At 54.7% G+C, this 22,939-nt stretch overlaps 2 protein-coding genes across 5 annotated transcripts; both read right to left on the bottom strand.

The window, feature by feature from the left end:
• Window positions 1–2,428: 2,428 nt before the first annotated feature.
• CPT1B (carnitine palmitoyltransferase 1B) lies at window positions 2,429–11,079 on the bottom strand. Of its 2 annotated transcripts, none has more exons than XM_060166594.1 (19): window positions 10,594–11,079; window positions 9,976–10,153; window positions 9,483–9,622; window positions 8,992–9,169; window positions 8,678–8,779; window positions 8,350–8,487; window positions 8,172–8,273; window positions 7,142–7,249; window positions 6,982–7,066; window positions 6,154–6,349; window positions 5,688–5,873; window positions 5,415–5,520; window positions 5,201–5,317; window positions 4,624–4,788; window positions 4,411–4,545; window positions 4,163–4,315; window positions 3,508–3,621; window positions 2,907–2,999; window positions 2,429–2,768 (listed from the first exon to the last, which is right to left on the bottom strand). In XM_060166594.1, the coding sequence occupies exons 2-19, from the start codon at window positions 10,114–10,116 to the stop codon at window positions 2,685–2,687; spliced, it is 2,343 nt and encodes a 780-aa protein (XP_060022577.1). In that variant the 5' UTR covers window positions 10,117–10,153; window positions 10,594–11,079; the 3' UTR covers window positions 2,429–2,684. The 2 variants fall into 2 exon arrangements, with proteins under 2 accessions (XP_060022577.1, XP_060022578.1); XM_060166595.1 differs by having other exon boundaries at window positions 8,172–8,249.
• Window positions 11,080–11,218: 139 nt separating this feature from the next.
• Window positions 11,219–14,811, bottom strand: CHKB (choline kinase beta). 3 transcript variants are annotated; one of them, XM_060166596.1, is made up of 11 exons: window positions 14,340–14,804; window positions 14,043–14,151; window positions 13,534–13,737; window positions 13,296–13,429; window positions 12,943–13,038; window positions 12,696–12,754; window positions 12,527–12,608; window positions 12,289–12,397; window positions 12,043–12,146; window positions 11,667–11,748; window positions 11,219–11,521 (listed from the first exon to the last, which is right to left on the bottom strand). In XM_060166596.1, exons 1-11 carry the CDS (start codon window positions 14,561–14,563, stop codon window positions 11,447–11,449), a joined length of 1,278 nt encoding a protein of 425 aa, XP_060022579.1. In that variant the 5' UTR covers window positions 14,564–14,804; the 3' UTR covers window positions 11,219–11,446. The 3 variants fall into 3 exon arrangements, with proteins under 3 accessions (XP_060022579.1, XP_060022580.1, XP_060022581.1); XM_060166597.1 differs by having other exon boundaries at window positions 13,624–13,737; XM_060166598.1 differs by lacking the exon at window positions 11,667–11,748 and having other exon boundaries at window positions 14,340–14,811.
• Window positions 14,812–22,939: the final 8,128 nt, after the last annotated feature.

Genomic DNA, 22,939 nt, shown 5'->3' with positions numbered 1-22,939 from the left:
TGTCTGGTCTGCCCATCCCCTTGGGCATCCGAAACTGGCTAACTGTTCATCAAATGTTTCCTTTATGTCCTGGGCACACAGCTAGACTACATTTCCCAGCCTCCCTTGCAGTATGAGTCCTGGCTGGTGGGATGTGGGTAGAAATGCTCTGTATCACTACCAGGCTGAGTCCATGTAAGCCTCCCATGAGTGAGCCCTCTCTCTCCTCCGTGTACTTGCGGGATGTTGAAGTCCAAGGCAAATTGGGAGCTACCTGAGGAAGGTAGGTCTTCTAACAGCCAAGTCTTTGAATAATGGTATGGAGTAGAGTCTTCCTCTCAGCAAAGTGAACAAGAATTAAACTTCTATCGGGTTAAGCCGTTGAGATTTCAAGCTTTGTCTGTTATGGCTACTAGCCTTAACTAATGCAGATCTGCACACCTCTGGGGTACTAATGCAGATTTGCATTTGGTGGATGGTCACCAGAAGTTTATACCCTGGTTAAGCACTGTGTTTTCTTCTCTTACTTCAACCAAGAACAAATCAGATAAAACAATTTTGACTGAATTTTAACGTTAATTAAAAGGCAGCTTGTTGGAATCTGCTCACTGTTCTCCCAGGCCTGGGCGAGCTGATGTCTCCCAGAAGCCGACCAGATCCCAGTTTCCCAGGGTAGGTCACGCAGGCACCGGAGAGGCAAAGGTCTGTGAAGATACTTTTGGAAGCCCAGGAAAGCTCTGATACGGAATGTCCTATTTTGTGAGCATAGATTTATTTTTATAAGCTTCTCACAGAGACTCAGAAGAGGTTAGAAGCCTCTGTCCTGTGAATCTTCTCATGTTCTCAGTGTTCAAACAACCTTCAAAGCTATTATCAGGAACCTAAATCTCCTTTCTTTCAATTTATATTTTCAAGAGTCTATGAGACATTTTCACCAATGTTTCTTACAGGTATGTTAAACTCAACGTTTAAAAATCTTGTTTAATCACCCAGTCACCCAAATAGAAAACGTGAATTATCTTCGATGGCTCGCTAGCATCCTGAATCTCCATCCCTTAGTTAGTCCCATCATTCCTCCCAGCTCTGCCACCACCATGAGCAGTACCCTCTGCTAGGCCTTCTTGCTTCTAACCTTACTACACCCTGCTTTGTTCTAATATTCTGGTTAGCCAGAGTGATCCCATTAAAAGTTTACAACAGATTATGTCACCCTCTGCTCCAACCCCGGTGGCTTCCCCCATCATTTGGAGAACCCAGAGCCTGGCCTACAGGGCCCTTGCTGCGCCACTCCACCTGTCCCCTCCTGCTGCTGCCGACTCCACGCCAGCCACAGGCCCTCGGGTACTGTTCTTCCACCACAGCAGGCTCCTCCCACCCCGAAGCATTGGCTGTTGCTGCCCCCTTGGCCAGGAATACCCTGCCCTCAGGTACATACATGGATTGCACCCTCATCTCCTGCTGGTCTGAGTCAAATGGCCCCACTCAGGAAGGCCTGCCTCTGCCACCCTGTCTGAAATTGCCATCCACCCCTCCATTGCTCCCTCCCCTTACTTCTCTCCTTAGTACTTATCTGCCCTCTGACTTACTATGTCATTTGCTCATTCTTCTTGGTTATTGCCTGTCTCCCTCACTAGACTCTAAGCCGCACAGGGAAGGATTGTTTTTGCCAGTTTTGTTCACTGCTGTATTCCAGAGCTTAGCACACTGTAGCGCTCAGTAAGTATTTGCTAAATGGATTATTCAAGAGCCTGAATTCCCTGCTCCATGCTTGCCTCACTGAGTAGTGAATTCCCCGTGTGCAGGGGGTGCCTTGTTCACCAGTGAATCCCCAGCACAGAGCCAAGTAGACAGTGGTTGCTCAATAAACACTGGTTAATAAGAGAAGGCCTGCGAGTGTATCTAATTCATGTCCGGTTCTCATCGCCTACCAGAGTACCTTCGTTTAGGCATGCAGCAATAGTAATTGAGTACCTGCTTAGACTTTCCATAATAATTTTTTGTTTACTCGTAATATTATTTTAATAAAAAAGCCGACCCAAGGGAAGGAGCATCTGCTGCTCCAGATTATCTTGTGCGCCCTCTCACAGACATGACCACTTGGCACCCAGACCTCAGGCCTGGGACTGTAGCTTCTCCCTATGCCGAGGGCCTCTACAGAGCTGTGCTCCAGCCCAAGGGGGTGCAGAGGACATGTCCGTGCACAGAGGGCCCCACTCTCCAGAAGACAAACAGAAATGGGCCCAGGGAACAGGTGGACATTCTGAAGCAAGAATTTATTCCAAGTGCGTATGTGGGTGTAGACAGCAGAGACCCACCTTTCAAAGCAGGTCAGAACCTCTCACAAATAGTCTCCAGCCCTAGACCTTCCCTTGCCACATCCCTGGCCTCAGGCCGAAGCAGGGAAAGGGCCTCCTAGTTCCCCCACCAAAAAACACAGGTACTTAAGGGCTAAAATAGAATTATACAGCTTTATTTTTATTAACATCTAGCAAGAAAAAAACAAAAAGAAGATTCCCTTCTTGCTCCAGCCCTACCTCCACCACTTGAGCCCTCAGGGAGCAGCGTCTGCCCAGGGAGCACCTGCTTCCAGAGGTGTCCTTGGAGCCTGGGCACCTGTGCACGGCCACCGCTGTGCCTGCAAGCGGACCACAGGCCCCTTCCTCCACAATGTGGGGACAGAAGGGCAGCTGGCATTTCTCCAGCCCTCAGCTGTCAGCCTTGGGAACTTGGAAAAGATCAGCGATGTCCAGCAGAGCTTGGCGGATGTGGTTCCCAAAGCGCTGGGCATTCTGCGGGAGTCAAGAGCTCAGACCAACCTCCAGGTGAGCCCCCGCCCCTCTGTCCCCACAGGGAAGGATTCTTCCCCAGCCAGACATGCCCTGGGGGGCGACCCCTCCTCAGGCTGAGTGGGAGCAGGAGACACTCACTGTCTCTGAGCTTGAGAACTTGCTGGAGACGTGGAAGAAGATGGTGTTCTCACCCGCGATCATGTAGGAAACCCCGTAGCCATCATTAGCTACCTGAGGGCAGCACAAGGGGTGAAGAAGAAGAGGTGAACTGAACCTTGAGTATCTGGAAGCCAAGCTGATGTTATCCTTGCTCTGCCCACAAGATTCACAGGAAGGGCCCATCCCCAGGAAACAGTATGAAAACAGAAGAGAAGACCCCACCGGGGGTTCCAGGACCTCAGGTTCCCTCAGGAGGCCCCCCTCAGGTTTGCAGGGGGTCTCTAGCTCCCCGACAAACTAGCCCACATGAGTGTCTCAGTGGGATATCTGGACTGTCTCCATAAGCCCACTTCAGAGGGTACAGAAGCCCCGGGAAGGGTCACTCCAGCAGTGGGTGTCAACATGGGTGGGGTCCCAGCCACCTTTCTTGCTGGGGTCGACAGGTACCTATCCTGTTTCCAGGCAGGGCAGGTCCAGGGCGGTGCTCCTGCCTCTGGCCTGACCTCCTCGAGGCCCTGCACTCTCCGCTGACACCCCAGCCCCTGGTCCTTCCCACCTGTCCACCTTCAAGGGCACTTACAGGGCCAAAGCCACCGCCAGCACCCAGGTGATTGGGGTACTTGTTTGGGTCAAACATGCGGATCTGGAATTGAGCAGTTTGGCTGGTGGAGAGGCGCCAGGGTTCTGAGAGCACCTGCAACAGGGAGGCCGGCAGTCAGGTGCCACGCACACCTGCGGACAGGTGCGTGAGCCTGGCACTGTCCTGGCTAAGGATGCAGAAGGGACAGGACACAGGACCTTCCTGATTGCTGTCCGTGGTCCCCTAGTCTGTTCTCACCGTCACAGCCTCTGCACAAAACCCACCATCGGGTGACCTGTCTGTCTGTCCCCTGGCTCTGCCCCCCACCCCTCCCACTGTCCCTCCCACATCCCACACTCCTGCCTCAGTGTCAATGTCCGGGCACTGGAGGTTCCCTCCACCCGGACGCCCCGGTTCCCCTGAGCCTCTGCCCTTCTCTCACAAGCGCTGCCACCACCTGACTGATCATGTTTGTCTGTCCACCCACCTCACGCCAACAGCCAGTCCACGAGGGGGAGGCTCCCGCTTGGTGCCAGTCCACAGGCCTGGGCGGCGTGTGGGCCGGGGGCACTGGCCCCAGCTGTCCGGGCAGAAAACAGGCCGAGACCCACCAGGAGAGGGCCTGAGGACAGAGGGCACGCCCATCAACACTGACCTCAGCCAGGAAAGGGGAGCTGACCCCCAGGAACTTGGAAACCACGTAAAGGCAGAAGAGGTGCCTGTCAATGCCAGCCCCTGTCATGGCCAGGCGGCACGCATTCTGGTGCTTCTCAGCCGCTTTCCGGAACAGATCTTGGAGGTTTGCTTTCTGGGGGCAGAAACGGAGCAGTGAAGAGTAGCCCTGACCCTACAGCAGGCAGGAGGCCGAGCGGCCACGTCAGTGCGAGGCCACGGGGGGCTCACCAGGTGGCGCCCCTGCACCATGGCCTGAACAAAGGCCGTGGACTCGCAGGTGCAGGAACGTACGGTCTCTGTCCGTCCCTCCCGGAACATCCTAGTCATCGAGGCTTCATAGGTCAGGCAGAACTTGCCTCTGTCCTACGGAACACAGAGGGATGAACCTTGCAAGTGGGCCCTGGTGCCACCCCTGCCTGCTCAGTGGCCTGGGGCTCCTACCCGGAAGTATGCCAGCTGCAGGGCGATCTGCACGAAGGCGTCAGGGCTGGTCCGGCACTTCTTGATGAGGCCTTTGCCAAAGGGCAAGAACTGGAAGCAGTACAATTCCACGTCGTCAGCCAGCGCCTTGGCCACCTGGTAGGAGCTCTCGATGACTGCCTGGCACTGCCAAGACACGGAGGGGTCAGCTGGGGGCAGAGCTCTCCAGGAGGACTCCAGGGTCACGTCCAGGAGGCCTGAGGATGTAGGCAAGGCTGGGCAGGCCTCAGTGTGCTTGACATCCTCAGGAGAAGGAGACGCAAAGGACAAGCCAGGGGCATCAGCACAGATGCCTGGCTGGGCTTTGTCGGGGAGGAAGCACCGACAGGTACTCCCTGGACACGAGCTCACACCTCATGTCTTTCTCCAGCCCCGAAATAGTCCTGGGGTCTCTATTCTCCCTGTAGCCAGTCTGGACCATGAGACACTCTGGACCCTTACCCTGAGGGTGGGGCTGGGACAGAGGGGAGGGCCACAGGGCATCTCAGACACTTGTCACTCTCGCACACCCACCCCTGCCCCTTCTCGGCCCGCACACCTGCTCAGGAATGTCCCACTGCAGCCGCTGAGGGGGGGCCAGCACAGGGTTGGGTGTGCCCAGACAATGCCCAGTCTCTGAGTAGCCCAGGTCGAAGCTGTCGGTGCCCAGGACAAACTGCAGGGGCAAGGTCAGGCTGAGAGGCCGTCCTTGCCCTGCTGCCCCGGTCCCCGCCCCGCCCCTGCCCTGCGGGACCTCTCCCAGGACCTGCTACCTCCCAGAGGTGCCCTATGATAGGGGCATCTGCCCACGCGTGTTCTGTGTTGAGGCCCAGCTGGCCGTTCTTGAAAGCGATGAGAGTGAAGGACTTGTCGAACCACCTGCAGCGGGCGGAGATGGGGTGGCGGTGTGGGGGCAGGGGGAGGAGCCCGGGGGCAGGGGAGGAGCCTGGGGTGGGCGGGGCAGGGGAGGACCCCAGGTGGGCGGGGCAGGGGAGGAGCCAGGGGTGGGCGGGGTGGGGCCTGCAGTGGAGCTGGGGGTGCGGTACCTGTTGTAGCAGCTGCCGTGCAGCAAGGCCTTGCCGTAGAGGCTGAGGCTGGCCTCGTCTTCGGGGTCATAGCGGTGAGACTCCTCATCCAGAGCCACAAAGAAAGCAGCGCGCTCGATGGCATCCAGGGCAGCCTTGTTCTTGCCGGAGCTGAAGAAGGCCTGGCGTACCTGAGCCCACTCCACTCTGAGGGCAGGAGGGCAGAGTGAGCGGGGGGGCCCCTGTGGGCGTGAGGGCACCTCCCAGGATCTGTGTCCCCCTTCTCCACACACCCCCACCTAGCCACCAGCAGTTAGAGGTCACAGCAGCTACCCTCCTGCCACGCCCCTTACGACCACAGGTCCTGGTTTACGCAGAGGACGCTGGGGCCCACGCTCCTCCCTTGCTGAAGGCTCTGGCCGAGTTCCAGGGTGGCACACAGGACCCAACTCCTCTCCTCACGGCGCCTGAACCTGGGCCCCAATACCTTCCCCCTGCGGTGAGGGCCGCCAGTCTCTCCTCCCCAGGCTGGGGTGGGGAGGGGTCATCCAGGATCCTCTGGAACTGCATCTCCAGGTCCCGAGGCTTGAGCAGGCGGGAGCCCTCATAGAGCCACAACTTGAAGAAACGGCCCTTGTGGTAGACGGCTACGTGCCTGCTGTCTGTGAGGTGCTGCAGCACGTCTGTGGCAGAGGCCATGGGTGGGCTCAGGCGGGAAGGTAGGGAGCTCCTCCCTCCCCCCATGCCACTCAGGATGGCCCCCCAGCCTCACACCAGGTGACCGCATGGACCCTTCGCCTGGTGGAATCTGCTGGCACCAAGCCAGGCCCCGTGCCCTGAGCTTCCCTGTCTGTCATTTAGTGCCAACCACAGTCCCATGAGGCATTGCACAGAAGAGAAAACCAAAGCTCTAGGAAATCCCACAGACTGTCCTGGCATTAGAAATGCGAGTGCTGCTTGGCGGCCCTGGGGGCCCTGGGCGAGCCCACCCCTCCTCCTCTACAGGCTCCTTGAGCGGGGAGCTCCACTAGGCCTCCTGTTGATCTTTGTGCGGGAGACTCCCGAACTGTGAGCCCCTGCAGGGGAGGGGCTCTGACCTGGGTCTCCCAGGGTCCCAGTACTAGCACCGTGCCTGTAAACAGCAGGTGTCTAGTATCGGCCACAAACTATTTTTCGCAGCTACATGACCCTGAGACACTGAGGACGCTTGGTGACCAGCAGGCGGTAGGGCATCTGGCTGTGGTGGGCCCACAGCTGGGAGGGGGCGGCCTCCATCCTGCGGTCCCAGCGCGGGCGCCCGGCCGCGGCCTAGTACCTGTGTCCTTCCCTGGGATCCGGGTGGTGTTGAACATCCTCTCCATCTGGTAGGAGCACATGGGCACGATGCCCAGCGCCATCACCTAGGAGGACGGCCCAGCACAGCTCAGACGCAGGCCTCCTCTCCCGGTCACGCCCTCACCCCCAACCCAACTCACAGGCTTGATCTCTTCACGGTCAAGTTTACGGCGATACATGATCATGGCGTGGACAATGTTTCCCAGGCGGGCTGCCTGCACGTCTGTGTTCTTGACGAGCACTAAGTCCTACAGGGAGAGAACGGAGCCTGCAAGGAGGCTGCGACAGGTGTGCACAGTGGCATCTCTCTGTCTGGGGTGTCTTGCCCCCTTTCCCCAGTCCATCCTGCACACCCTCTGAGAACCAAGTACAAGAAATGAAATGCATAACTACTGATCAGATAACCCCCTGCCCTGGCTTCGACCTCAGCTGCTTTTCCAAACCCATTGTATTTGTTGATGTTTTGTTTATTTTTCTTTGAGGAAGAGGTCCTGCCACTACAAAACAGCTTAAAACCTCTGGTCTAGACAAATTGCATATAGGTTTCTGGAAAGACAGCTTTGTGGAGGAGGAAAATGCCAGCATGCTACTTGAAACGTGCTTTGGAAGTGGGAGAGCAAAGAGGTGCACAGGGCAGTGGCTGGGCAGCCTCTCCCAGCTGGCTGTGCACAGTCTTGTACTAGGAGCAGGAAAAGGGTCAGTCATGTGGGATAGGGACCGACAGTGACGCCCTGAGCTCTACAAGAAACAGCTCTGGATCTGCTTAAGACACACTTAAGGAAGCTCCCTGGTAATGGCGTCAGGACGGCTGGGAAGTTGTGGCTGGAAAGCCAGTGAGGGAACAAGGAAGGAAGTGAGAGCGCCTGAGCTGGGCAGAACAGTGAGCCTGAGGAACTCTGGGAGTGACAGTATCAGCCTGTGGGGTCTACTGGGCTCTCCAGACCCTCAGTATCCCCATCGCCTGCGAGCTGCTTCCTGACTATTCTTCCAGGATATGACCACCACCCCCACCCCCGCATCTTCCCTCTCCTTCAGGCCTCACTTCAGAACCCCCACTTGCCTACAGAAACCACCACTAGGGCTCTGAACTGTCGTCCAGGTTCCTTGCCCTGAGACCAGAGCTGGGGACAGAGCTGAGCACACAGGAGCCAGTGTGGCTCTAGCCCTTACCATGACATAATAGTTGCTGTTCACCATGAGGGGAGTCCTGCCTCGAAGGTAGACATACTCTTCCCACCAGTCGCTCACCTGCGGGTGGGTGGGAGGTTGGAGCTGGGGCAGAGGAGGGTGGGCTGTGAGCAGCCAGGACACAGGGTGGGAGAGGGTAAGCCCGGGAGGTAGAACTCACATAATTGGCTGCCCACCATGACTTGAGTACCAGGTACTTCTGCAGCCTGGGGGCAGTCTTCTCCTGGAATTCCTTGGCCAGCGTCTCCATTCGGTAATATTCCTCGTCATCCAATAAGTGTTGCACGGATTCTAGGTACTGTCCAGCCAAGTTATTGCCCGTGTGAGGGCCAGTCAGCAAGAGCTGCCTCTGTCCTGACCGTCTTCCAAGCCCAGCCCCATTGCTCCCTCTCAAGCCGACTCTTTGTAGGGGACAGTCCCTTATGTTTGGATAAGTTCTCTGAGTCCAGCCTGCCCTGCCCACTGGGACGTCTGACCCAGGCCCTCACCCGATGAATCGTGGCTGACACGCTGGGCACGGGCAACTTGGGCAGAGATGTCTGGAAGCTGTAGAGCATGGGCCGCTGGCCGGACAGAAGGCGGACACACATCTGGGGGTACAGAGTGGAGAATGTTGAGGGGGAAGCTGGGGGAAAGAATGGAAACTAGCAAACACTGGAGGGGTACCCCAGACCCTCAAAACCGGGACAAACCCCGCCAGGCACCAGTGCCCCGCCTGGCTGTCCCCTCCAGCTCAGAACCCAAAGTGAGGCCCTGGGGTCTCAAACCCGATGCCTGGACCCCTCCACCAGCTTCTGCTCACAGCCCAGACTCTGGTGAAGTGGCTGATCTGGCCGTGCATCTCAAACAGCCAACCGTGGTAGGAAAGCAGCAGTTTCAGGGTTTGGCGGAAGAAGAGGATGCCCGTCATCCAGACCCCCGTGGAGAAGATGGCCATGCTGAGAAGTGTCCGCGTCTGTGGGCTCCGGTAGGGGCCACATCTATCAGAGAAGGGGAGAGGACTGCAGGGGGGTCCACTTGAGACCAACCTCAGGGAGATTCTGACTCTGCAGTCCTGATGTATATGAGCCATCTCGGGGGAGGCACCAAGGGAGGAAAAACTCCCCGGACACACTCACATCTGAGCCTCTGAGTGCGTCACACTCGAAGTTACAGAAGTAGGGACTGAGATGGTGGTCGCCCCCAGGGAGGGCTGCCCCTATTACCTCCAATGGCTGTTGTCCTGTAACTGCCCAGCTCAGGAACCTTGGCCTTGGAGCCCACCCAGCCCTTTCTCATGGCCCCACTTCTTACCCCTCAGGAAGCCATCTCTGGATAAAACAGACCAGCCCCATGGAGATGTCCACGTTGCAGTAGGAGGAACCCAGTGTCGTCATGACGACGAACAGCCAGCTGGTGGGGCTGCCAGGGTACACACCCCTGAGGATGCCATTCTGTGGGCAAAAACAGGAATGCTCACAGAGCAAGGACTGGGGTAAGCAGGCACCTATGAAGTCTTTGCCTGTTTTCACTTCTCCTTCACGTCTGGTGGACCCCCCTCCACACTCCCACACCTGCAGCACCTGATTACTGTGTCCCACTGACACTTCATGCACACCCATCTCCTCTCCACGCCTTGAGCACCCCTCTGGTTTCTGCACTGCTGGAGCCTGTCACTCCACAGAGCTGTCAGCCGAGATGGGGGTGGAGGACCTTGACAATGGGCAGCAGCTGACACCTAGCCTCTGCCTCCCTGGAAGGCTCGATTCTGCACCTGCTGGAAGAGACCAGAACCACCTGCGCCCACCTTGATGCGAATCAGGCGTTTCTTCCAGGAGTTTATGCCGGACAGGTAGATGTGTTTTAGGGCCTCCCGACTGAGCCGGAAGTCGACCCCCTCTGGCGTCACCGTGAACTGGAAGGCCACAGCCTGGTGCGCTTCCGCCATCCTGTGGGTTGCTGGGCACCTGGGAGTTGCTGGGCACCTGGGAGGTGGCAGGAGGGTGTGCGGGCAGCTCGGCCGCCCGCGTCGAGGCCCCGCCCCCGGGCACTGGCCGCGCCCCCAGCCCGCCTCCCTCCCCTTCCGCCCTGGGTCGGCCACCCGCAGCGCCGAGGCCCCCACCCCTGGCCCCCCAGCCTCGCCAACCGCCGCAGAACCTTCGTGCGATGGTGCGGGGGTCGCAAGGGGGTCAGGGCCTTGAAAACGTCAGGAATCTCGAGGACAGTGTAGGGCGGCCTCGGGGTGGGGGCTAGAGGGGCCCCGGAAGCGGAGTCGGTCTGGTCTGGAGTGAGGCGGGGTCTGCGTACCCCCAGCGCTGCCACGTGGGACCCTGGCACCAGCCTCAACCCCCCTCCCCCGCCCCACTTGCCGGCTCAGAGCCCTGGGCCAGGCCGGCAGCCCAGAGCCACCCCCAACTCCACTCACGGCTCGGGTGTGCTCCTGTCCGCTTGTGGGGACAGTCACTATGGCCTGTGTCCCCACGTCCTTCAGGCCTGGCCACCTAAGTCCCGCCCTCACCGGGAACCTGACACCCACTCCCAAATTTGGGTTGAGAGAACAGTTGGGGATTGGCAACCAGAATCTCCCCGGCTCCGAGGCGAGAATCAGGAGTGGGGGGGAGCCGGGTTTCCGCAAGATGAAGATGGCTCAAAGGTCTGAGAGCCTGGGGCGCCCAACGGGTCTCACGTGAGGATGGTGGCATTAGAGCTAAAAATAGCCGAATGTAGGGAAAAGGTCACCAGTGTGTCAGCTGTGCCTCCTGTTCCCTGATCTCCAGTGCTCAGGGTTGGGCAGCCCCACCCCGGGGCCCTCTTTGTACCCCGGAACTCCCCACTGCCCGACCCAAGTCCTCTGAGTATTTATCACTTCTAAGCTGGAGCCGGGGTGGGGGACAGCAGAATGGACCCCTAACCACTTTCAAGCCCAGATCACCCAACAGCCACGCTTTTCAGGAGAGGAAACTGAGGCTCCTAGCAGTGGCCCCTTTGTCAATCTGTGTGCAGTCCCTGGTCGGTACTTGCCGCCGCACCCAAGCAGGGTTAGGACGGTGTGAAGGAAGAAGCTAGTTTATTGTCTTAAGGTACACATCCCAGGGCTTCTGCCCACTTGCCTGCGGTGGGGACCTGCTCAAACTCGGGGGGTGAGGGGGAAGGTCAGCCTCCTTAACCCCAGTCTCACTCGGGCTCAGCCCAGTCCCCAGGGCCTCCCCTTTGTCCCTCCCTCCAAGGTCCTGCCCTGGAGGCTCCAGGAGAAATCCAAGGAGTTGGGATGTGGAGAGTCAGGATGAGGGGTGGAAGCTGGTCAGCTCTCCCTTCTGCTGGAAGTAGAACTGGAACCGAGACTGGGCGTACTCCTAAGGAAGGAAACCCGCGCACTGGTGAAAAGGGGTGGGACTAGCACCCCACACCCCCCTCAGTCTGCCCACAGCTGGCCTAGAGGGTCCAAGGCCTCTGCTGCGCCCTGTCCCCACACCTAACTCACCCAACCTGGTTACTTACCAAGTAACCAAATTCTATAGTGGACATGGATGCCTGGAGGATGGACCAGAGACCCCAGAAGAAATGAGATGCCAGAGCATACCTGAGGGGGAGCAGGAAAAGGGGGGTTCAGAGCACATTTGGCACTGCCTGAACCCCCTCCTCCAGGCTGGTCAAGCCCCAAAGCTCTAACTTCTCCCCTATCGTCTTAACCCCTACCCTGTCCTGACTCTTCCCACTCTCAAACTGTTCTTCCCCATCAGCCTCAGACCTCATCCCCACTTCCTGCCCCCACTCTGCACTGACCCCTAACCTGCAGCCCAGTGAGTCTACCTGCCACATTCCCCCCCTTGCCTCTGCACCCTGCTCCACCCCTGCCCCACACGTCTTTCCTCACCTATTAGCCTCTGCCAGCAAATCTGCTTCCAGTTTCCTCTGCTCCTCTTGGGAGATGGTCTCACCTTTCTTTACCTCTGCCAGGTAGTGGCGAATAAAATGGAGCTGAAATCAAAAGACAAGAGTCAGGAAATGGGGAGACTGGGGAGCATTTCCCAGTTAACACCCTTGCTCGCCATTCCTTCCAGACTTCAACCTCCTTCTCCCTTCTAAGCCAGGTCCTGCTCCCAGCTTCTGGCCCACATACCTGCTGTCCCCGGGTGGGGTAGTTTGCAGGCTGCGCTTTGTAGAAAGGCCACTCCTCATGAGTGTAATCGTAAACCCACTCACAAAAATGGTTCCCAATGTCAAAGCCCCTGAGGGAATAAGGTGGACACTCAGTCCCCAAATACGCTGGGCAGCTGGGATGCAGAGATGAAGGCCTGGTCTGCTTTTCCAGGGCACTGTGGGAACAGACCCATGGGAGGCCATCCTCTTACCCTCACCTGTAGTTATAACTGCTGTACTCGAAGTCGACCAGCATGAGGCCGTCAACATTTTCTGGCTCTGAGAGCAGTAGGATGTTCCCTGGAGAAATGTGGTGAGGTTCTGGTCACTGCAGGGTCCCCTGGCCCCCCTCACCTGAGGCTGGGAGACTCAGATGCCTTCTCCTACCTTCCTGGATGTCATTGTGGCAAAAGACCACTGGTGATGGGGTAGAGTCTAGCAACTTCCTGCAGGGGAACACGGGCATGGGTCCTGAGCAGGAGTGACGAAAGGAGGGTCAGAGGCACGCGCATGGGCGAGGCCCTGACCCCAGCCTTCAGCAAATCCTGGGTAGGACCCCACTAGGTGCCTGGCACATCTCCTGTGCTCTTCTGTCCCCACCCCCCCACCCCTGCCCCATCCTGCCTGCCCTCACCTGAGGCTGCCCATCTCGTCCTGCAAGCTGTACATCTCCAGCAGGTTCATCTGGGGGAGGCCAGTGGTGGGTAGGTCCTGGATCTGCTTTAAATACCTGAAGCCCCAAGAACAGGATATACTCACTCTGCTATCCCTCCCCTCTGTCCTACCCGTTCGGTCACCGAATGACTTGTCTGGCAATCATTTGGAAGCCTGTTGTGTGAGAAACCATGCTAGACAGTGGGACACTTGATCCACTCAGCTGGAGAGGTAGACAGAGCACTAGATGCATTCAGTCACACCCCAGCGTAGTAACTGCCAACATGAGGGTTCGGCCTATGTGCAGGAGCCCTGAGGAGGCCCCCGACTCACCGCTCCATGGTCCCAAATAGCCAGTGGGGCTCCTTAGTGAAAGGCATTTCCATGCCATGGAACTGGGCCATCTTCGTGGCGATGGCTGCGGACAACACGGGCTCTCGAAGCTCATGCGTCTTCAGTGGCCTGCTCTGCACCCAGGAACCTATCAGGGTGGTGAAGGGGCTGGGGCAGGAGGGGGGAAGGGTGGGGCAACGGAGGTGGGGGAAGTCAGGGCTTGGGGAAAATTCCCTACCTGGGGTGAGGGATGTGAAAGCAGACATTGGGAAGGGGAATAGGGGCTGGGGAAGGAGATGCTTCGGGGAGGTCGGGGCCGGGCTCGTACTGGGATGTACTGTTCCAGCCGGCCCTCTGGAAAGACTCCGTAGAGCTGGGGCCCCAGTGACCGCTCTGCAAGGATGGCGAACATCACACTTTCAAGGACCAAGGAGTCCACTCCCTTAAGAAAAACAGACAGCGAAGGGACCACGGTCACAAGGGGCCAGAGGCAAAGTGGCGCTGACAAACACGAGGGTCTTCTTGCTCCTCCCACCACATCTGGTTCTATCTGGTTCTATTTGGTTGGTTCTATCTGGACTTCCTGTTCTATTGCCCGGGGCTCCAGAGCGCAGGCGTTAGTATCACAATGGACAAAATACTTAGCTCCTAAGGCTCAGTGTCCTCAACTGCTTAGTAGGGACCATACCACCTGCCACACTTGGGTGAGAGGACCTGAGGCCACTGCGGCCTTCACTCCCTCCTCACCTGCAGGATGGCCCCGTACAGCCGCAGCAGCACCTCCCGGGGCTCCTCGCCAACGCGGGGCAGGTGGTCAGGCAGCGAGCAGCGGAAGAGCAGGTTACTGAGGCCTCCGCTGCAGACCCACAGCAGGGCGCGCTCAGCCCGCCATCCGCTCCACCGGCCCGGCGTCCAGCCCCCGCGCCCCCCCGTAGCTCCCGGCCCTGCCCCGCCCCCGGCCCAGGAACGCTGAGTGTCCCGAGGGCCCGAGCCTAAGCCTGACCCCGGCCCGCGCACAAGAGGGGCTGACCCCTGACCTCCCACCTCACGGGGTCAACCCTCAGCTCCTCCGGCCGTACTCGGCGCCAGGCCCCGCCCAAGTACTCCCGGCACCACTGGTAGGCTCGGCGCTCGGCGTCTCGCGACCGCGCCGAGCCGCGCCTCCGGCTCGGGGCCGCGTCGGGGCACATAGCCTGCCGCAAGCTGCCCTTGGCCAGGCGGCCTCCAACAGCCCCGCCTCTGGCCACATCTGTCCCCTCAGCCGCCATGGCTCGGGCTTGACTCGGCCAACGCCCCGCCGCGCACAGACCCTTCGGGCGCGCTCGGCTCTTTCCGGCTGCGCTCGGCTCCGCTTCCGGCCAGCCTGCGCTGCTCGGGTCGTACTCGGGTCTCCTTGGCTCTATTCGGCTCTTTGCGGCGCCGCTCGGCTGTCTCGGAGACCCTCGTCCGGGTGCTAGTTCCGAAGGCTGTGCCCCGCCCCTGCTCAGAGCAAAGGCCAATGGCCTCTCTCTCTTGGCGGGGCCGCTCGAAAAGACAGTGCTGTTTGGACCTTAACTCGGAAGCAGGAAATGGTTCGGGCCAATCAGAAGCGTCCTGAGCGGTAGGGCCCACGGCGCAGTGGCGTGTCACGTGAGCGAACCACGTGGGCGGGTGGCGCGTACCGGGCTGAGAAGCCGGTCCGGCGCCTAAAGGCGGTGTCACCGGGAAAGTGCTCGTGAGGCGAGGTGGGCCTTCGTCAGGATCTGGGAGCGGACAGGGCAGCGCGGGCAGCGGCGGCGGCAGCCCCTCACTGTACAGATTTGGCCCCCGGGGCAGTTGGGCAAGGAAGAGGACCGTTGAATGAGTGTGGCGAGTCCTGAGTGTGGGGGAAAGGGAGAGAGTGTGTGTGTGTGGCTCACATCTAGGGGGTGGGGAGTGTGGGGCACCTGGTAGGTGCCGAATAAACATTTGTTGATGCGTAACCTTAAATCCCTCCTCACCGCTGAGACTCCCTTGTCAGTTGAAGCCCGCCGCTGGAGGAGGCTATTGTTACCCCGCTTGAAACCACTGTCTTCATGTCCTGCTCCACTACCCCTCTTGCCTCCGGACCTAAAATCAAGCCCAGGAGGAGAGGCTCACAGCTTGGAGCAGGCACCTGGGGCTGCATCACGTCTCCTTGTCCCACCGCAGCAGTTTGAAATGCCTCCTTGCATTTCTTCTGCCCCATGCTGGAGTGGCGACCAGGAAGACTTGATCCACGGGGATCTGTGGCGCTGTTGGACCATGGTGTTCTTTGGGGTGAAGTAGATGAACAGCTGACCTGAGTGGTGTTTGATTTGAATAACGAGAAAAAAATCAAGAATTGGTGATCAGAAAGCAAATGTCAGTCACTGCAATGGGAAATCATGATCCCTCACTCTGTATTTAAATCTGAGCCAGTTCTGAGACCTGGAGTCCACTGGTTGAAAGGGAGGCTTGGTCTCTTATAGAAAGGATCCTACAGTGCCACCATAAGTACATAAAAAAATATTCCTCTAATCTTTCCCCAAAGGGACCCAGCGCCTCTTAACAAAGTAACACATTTACTTTGGAAAAGGGACTATCCAGACCTTTCAAGGGCTGTTGGGTACAAGATCTGAGGTGACACGTGTGCCAGGGTATATGAAGCGTCATGAGTCACTGGTTGGAGTGGAGGCTGTGGAAGTCAGATGATAAGCAGAGTCCTGACCCAAGTGTTGAGGTCGCTTCTCTGGTCCCAGTACATACTTGGGGTAATTATACCTAGCGGTGGGGAGAGCCTGTACATTGATCCCTGATCTGTGGAATAAGAAGAGTCATGGTAGGAAGAGCAAAGTGGAAGCCTCTGAAACTCCCCACCCTCTCCAATGCTGCATTCCATGTGGGATTGCAGAGACTGCTTACTCTCAAAGACATAAATCCCTACTACATCACCTTCCATTCACCTGCGTGGCCCCTGCACAATCCAGATGGATTCCAGTAAATGATGGTGGACTACCACAAACTTAGCCAATTAGCATCCCTAATCACAGCAGCTGTGTCAGGTGAGGTATCTGTGCTGGAACTGATCAATGCACCTCTGGCACCTGATAATGCAATGGATGTGGTGAACATTCCTTTCCATTTCCAGTAGTAAAGAGTGAGTTTCCAAAAGCAGTTCACTTTTATATGGGAAGGACAGCCAAACGTATACGTTGTCTTACTTCAAGTCTGTTTTAAGTCATGCTTTCTGTCACAGTGTAATCGTTGAGACCTTGATCATCTGGACATTCTCCATAAAACTGTTGAAATTATGCTAATTGGACACGGTGAGGAAGAAAGTGACAAGTGCTCTGTCCCTGGTAAGACAGTGCATGTCAGAGGATGAGAGATAAACCCTCAAAAGTTCTGGGGCCTGTCATCAGTGAAGTTTCCAGGGGTGCAGTGTTGTAGGGCAAACCAGGCTGCCACCTCTGAGATAAGGGCAAGTTGCTGCATCTTGCATCCCTAACATGAAAAATGAGGCCTACCACTCCATGCACCTCTGGATTTTGGAGTCAGCATGTACCACACTTGGGAATACTGTTCTGACCCATTTATCGGGTGGCTTGGAAGACTGCTGGTTTTGAATGGGGCCCAGAGCAAAGGAGGGCTCTGGTGAAGATCCACACTGGAGGATGGGTTCCCCTGTCTCTTAATAGAACCAATGGGTTATGGCTTGTCTGTGGCAGATAGGGACCCTGTGCAGCACCTTTGGTAGGCTCCGACAGGAGATTTGGAGTGCTCACCCCTAGGGTTCTGAAGCAAGACCATGCCAGCTACAGAGAAGAACTACTCACCAACTGAAAGCAGCTTCTGACACACTATGGGGCCCAATTAGAGACTGGGTGCCTGATTATGGTGCATCAAATTATCATGTGACCAAATCTGCCTGTCCTAAACTAGATACTGGCAAATCCACCAGGCTCAGTAGCAATTCATTGCCCAATGAAAAAGGTTTGGACCCCAGTCTGTCCAGAGAGTACTGGTCATTTATAGGAAGAGGTGGCTGTGGCCCGCACGTCTCCCACCTTGTTGTACCAGTGCTTCTTAGCAGACAGGAAGACAAATTTAGGTCTGGTTCACAGACGGGTCAGCTTGATGTGTTGGTATGAGCTGAAAATGAAGTACTGCTGCGCTACCATCCCACTTCAGGTGGCTCTGAACGACAGTAATGAAGAGAATTCTTCCAGAGACCAAAGCTTTGAGCAGTACACTTGGATACTCACTTCGTAGGGAGGGAAGGGAGTGGACAGAATAGTGGCCTAAGGAAGGTGAGCACATAAACTTCTGGGTTGAGACAGATGCCTTGCTCGTTGGTCAGGGACCTGGCAAGAGCGAGAGGGGATACTGGAGACAAGGAGGTCTGGGAAAGGAGATGGACCTGTAGCACTGGCCACAAGTGTGTGTATCTTTGTGCCTCATGTTCATACCCACTGCACAGGGGTCACTGGGTAACAAATTGGATGGACAGATGTCAGTCAGCTTCTGTCCCTGGCTACACTTGTGCTTGTAAGGTGAGGCCATGAATGGAGTTGTCATGGTGGCAAGCTATGCCCACCAACACAGGCTCTTTCTAATCAAGGCTTATCTAATTATTACTGCCTATGAATTTCTGACCTGTTAGCAGTCTTAGTGCTGAGCTCCTGATATGGTACCATCCCTAGATGACTTGGTGACAGGTTCGTTACAGCAGATCCTTTCCACCCAGGAGAGAGATTGATTCATCTTTACTGGAATTGATACCTGCTCTGGATATGAGTTTGCCTTCCCTATCCACAAGGTCTTAGAGTAGCATTACTATCTAGAAGCTTAGAGAATGCTCGATTTACCAACACGGGATCATGTATAACATTACCTTGGACCAAGAAACTCATTTTACAGTGAAAAAGGTACAGCAATGTATAGATTGCTGTGGGCTGTACCGCTTCTGTGATACCCTGTATTACCTACGAGCAGCCTAGAGCTCTGCTGGATTAGACCCCCTGGTTCCCAGGTAGGGAACACTTCCACAAGGGAGCTTCCACTGATTCCAGGGAAGGACTCCTCCACTGAACCAGAATCTGCAAATTCCACCAGGTCACTTTGAGCTCCTTGTGCCGGTGAACCAGCAGGCAAAGAAGGAGGGGATAGTAGGTCCCGATTATTAGAGGTAGATACTTAGTGGGGCAATCAGGAGTTGGTCTAGCGTGGAGGACTCGCCTGGTTCTGTCTGGTTGCTTCCATGCCAAGTGATAAGAGCAGCCACAACCTGCCAAGGGCTCAGAGCCTTCGGGGATGGAGGTCTCGTAACCTGACCAGGAGAGCAACGTGGACCGGCTGAAATGCTGGCTGACAGTGAGGGAAACCTAGAATGGGCAAAGGAGAAGGGACATGACCAATATTAGCTACAGCCTCAGGAGCAGGTGTGGCAGTGGGGACTGTATTTGTTCTACTGACACTCTTATATTAAGGCTTTTGTAAAGGTCATGACCTTCGAGACTTCACCTCAAAGAATCACGGCAGCGTGGACTTAACGTGGTGCCTGCGTAGACTGTGGGATACAAGAGCTGGTGTCTTGAATGATGCCCTCAGCACACCTTTAATTGCAGTGGACTTACAGAGATGCATCTCTGGCACCTGCTGTGTGTCTTTGAACTTCCTGCCCCAGGCCTTCTCTGATACCACAGGAGCCTACCTGGCCTGCTCACCAGCGCAGCCTCGGTCTCTGGGGGGCAACCTCAGGGCCTGGAGACAGGAGTCAGTGGAGGAATGGTTGGACAATCCCAAGAGGTATTCTGTACACTTCTCAGGAGGTCCTGCTGAAGTGAAGGCGTTGTTACCCAGAGCAGTAACCTAAGGAGCACACGCCTACGTTTCGATTCCTCCTTTCCTGTCCCACTCTTTTCCTCCTTCATCTCTGTGTTTCATGGAATCACTTCCTGAACAAACCACTTATACCCAAGTCTTTGGGTGTGAAATCACTGTCACTGTGCTGAAATGATGGTGTCGCCAGGGCTGCCCTTCCTCAGAGGTTCTAAGGGAGAATCCATTCCTTGTCTTTTCTGGAGGCTGCAAGCATTCCTGAGCATGTGGCTGCATCACTCCAGTCTCTGCTCCGTGGTCAACACTGCTCCCACCTCTTCTGTCTGTGTAATCTCCCTCTAGCTCTCTCTCTTTTTTAAAAAAAAAATAAATTTATTTATTTATGGCTGCGTTAGGTCTTCGTTGCTGCGTGCGGGCTTTCTCTAGTTGCGACGAGTGGGGGCTACTCTTTGTTGTGGTGCGAGGGTTTCTCATTGTGGTGGCTTCTCTTGTTGTGGAGCAGGGGCTCTAGGCACGTGGGCTTTAGTAGTTGTGGCACGCGGGCTTCAGTAGTTGTGGCTCATGGGCTCTAGAGCGCAGGCTCAGTAGTTGTGGCACACGGATTTAGTTACTCTGCGGCATGTGGGATCTTCCCAGACCAGGGATCGAACCTGTGTCCCCTGCACCGGCAGGCGGATTCTTAACCACCGAGCCACCAGGGAAACCCTCCCTCTAGCTCTCTTATAAACACACTGTGATCATATTCAGGGCCAACCTGGATAATCCAGGATAATCTCATCTCAAAATCCTTAATTAAATCAAACCTGCAAAGATCCTTTTTCCAAATAAGGTAACATTTACAGGTTCCAAGCATTAGGATGTGACTCTCTCTTGGGGGATCATTTTCCTGTCCTGCCACAGTCACTACTTCTTTCCCTCACAGCTGTTGTCTCATCATTCCATTGTGTCCTAGACTTGAATATTGGAGATGAAAATTTCTGAGTCCAGACTAATTTTTCTCCCTTGGACAGGATTTGATTTTTCTGACTGAGCACTTGAAGAAGTATGGTATGTGCATGAGGGAATGATTTATTTATTCATTTAAAATGATAATAAGCCCTCAACATGTCAACATAAATAATATCTTACAAAAGTAACTATTTTATAAAATAAAACTTTGATGAGAATAGTGGCATTGTTTTTTACATTTTTGCAAGTTTCTTCAGTGTCTGCTTAACTGGAGATGGCTGGTTCTTGTACCTGCTTCTGCAGTCAGTCTCTTCCATGTGTTGTTTTGGTTGAAACATGAAGAAAACCCAGCCTGACTTAGATTTGTAGTTGGAAGCAAACAATAGCTTTTTCAGATAATTGTGGATCTTCGTTGATACTACACCAAGAGTTGACAAGAGGTAGTTTCTTAGAGGTTAGTTGCAATTTGGAATTTGAAACCATATCAATGAACTTTTTTGTCTTTTTTTTTTTAGAAAAAATTTTTAATAAATTTATTTATTTATCTTTTTATTTTTGGCTGCATTGGGTCTTCATTGCTGCACACGGGCTTTCTCTAGTTGCAGCAAGTGGGTGCTACTCTTCGTTGCAGTGCACAGACTTCTCATTGCGGTGGCTTCTCTTGTTGTGGAGTACGGGCTCTAGGCACACAGGCTTCCGTAGTTGTGGTGCACGGGCTCAATAGTTGTGGCTCACGGGCTCTAGAGCGCAGGCTCAGTAGTTGTGGCGCACGGGCTTACTTGCTCCGTGGCATGTGGGATCTTCCTGGACCAGGGCTCGAACCCGTGTCCCCTGCATTGGCAGGTGGATTCTTAACCACTGCACCACCAGGGATGTCCCATTTTTCGTCTTCTGCTACATCAAAATCTATTGCTCTGTCTTGCATGCAGAATGGGTCTTTTAGTTATGCATAATTTTAAAACATCATGCATTCATTTGTCATTTGGAAAATACTGGTTCCTTGAGTTATATAGATCTTCCAAATTTTGACAGATTTTATTATATAATATTTTAAAAATCACACTTGTTAATGTCACCACCAATCTCATCAGAAAAATATTTAAATATTGAGAAACTTTAAGCTCATGATGATAGACACACGTTTTCCAAAAATCTAAGTTTTGCTTAAAAGCACAAATTTTATCATTGGCTACAAATACTATCAGTTGTTTTCCATGAAGTGACACACTCACTTTATTCATTTTTGAGAAAGTGTTTGCCAAACACCCAAGTCAGAATAACCATAGTTTGTCAATTTTCTTTCAAGTAAAAATAGTGTTTCGTGGAGGGATGTCTGCAACATGGCAAATTGAGACCTTCCCTTTGTCTCTCCCCTTCAGTCTACAACCAGTAAAACATTCACAATGCTAAAAGGGTGCCTCTGCCCCATACACTAGGGTGCTGGAGAATTCCACACTTCTGTACATCTGAAGGTGGGTGGACTGGAGCCCACAGAGGAGGTGGAACTGGGGGAACAGTGGGGTGGTGCCTGCAGTCCTGGATTCCCACCTGCAGCAGCTGAGCCTGCAGCCCCAGAGAACTTGGCAGTAGCAGGGGAGGTGACGCACGTGACTCCATCGCCCCAGCCACCATGGCAGCCATGAGGCCTGGGATCCCATCCCTTCAGCTGCAGAGGGGCCCATGACTCCCCCGACCCTGCAGTGACAGAGCCTGTGCACCTTACAGTGGACATGACAGGGATACCTGTGCAACATTGGCTCCCCCTACCCAAACCCTCCCCCGGCAGTGGCAGAGCCTGCGGCCCACGGGATCCCAGGCAAAATGGAAGAGCCCACTCTCCTGGTGCCCCAGGAAGCAGTAATAGCCACGCTGGCAGCAGCAAGATACCAGTGACTCCAGAGGTACAAGAAGTGATCATGAGGGCACAGGGCGACACCCCTGGCAGAGGCAGTGAAGGGTGGAAAGTGCTGACTCTCAAATATAACAAGAGGCAGCGCAGACTCAAGCAGAACGCTGTTTGCTACTTCACATGCACTGGCAGAGGAACAACTTGTCAAGCACCACGAAGAACCACGATAACACTGTACCACAAAAAGGAAATGACAGTTCTCCAGAAACCAAACTTAAAATCATGGAATATTGTGATCTAACTGATAGAGAATTCAAAATAGCTGTCATGAAGAAAATCAGTGAGCTGCAAGAAAACTCGTAAAGGTAGTTAAATGGGCTCAGGAAGAAAATTAATGAACTGAAGGAATACTTTACCAAAGAGATTGAAACTCTAAAAAGAAACCAAACAGAAATTCTGGAGCTGAAGAACTCAATAGATGAGATGAGGGATGCATTAGAAAGAATTGGAAATAGAGCAGACCATATGGAAGAGAGAAAGAGCAAAAACAGAAATCTAGAAATGATACAAATATAAGAGGCAAGAGAAATAAAATATTTTTAAAATGATAAAATTCTTTTTTTTGAGGCAAGGAATACAACTTTATTCGGAAAGCCAGCAGACTGAGAAGATGGCAGACTAGTGTCTCAAAATAACCATCTTATTGGGGTCTGGACACCAGTTTCTTTTATAGAATCAGAGAGGGAAGCAAAGTAACAAGGGCAAACATCTGGAATGGCCAGCCTTGGACGTGTTAATTTCTTCTCTCTTGCAGCCATTCACAGGTGGGTAGGGTTCCCTGAGGCAGGCCATTATGTATGATTATAATAACAAAAGCAATGAAGAGCAAAGGCTAAAGTCAAAGAAACAGATCCAACATGGAGTGAAAATTGGCTCTTCCCTGTTATGGATATACAAGTCCATGAAGTTAAGAGAACACCTAATTACCTCAATGCAAAAAGACCTTCTCTAAGACACATTATATTAA

This window comes from Lagenorhynchus albirostris, chromosome 11 (assembly GCF_949774975.1).
Source record: "Lagenorhynchus albirostris chromosome 11, mLagAlb1.1, whole genome shotgun sequence".
Taxonomy (NCBI): domain Eukaryota; kingdom Metazoa; phylum Chordata; class Mammalia; order Artiodactyla; family Delphinidae; genus Lagenorhynchus; species Lagenorhynchus albirostris.
Note: the sequence above shows the minus strand (reverse complement) of the source record. Positions and strands in the feature narration are given on the sequence as shown.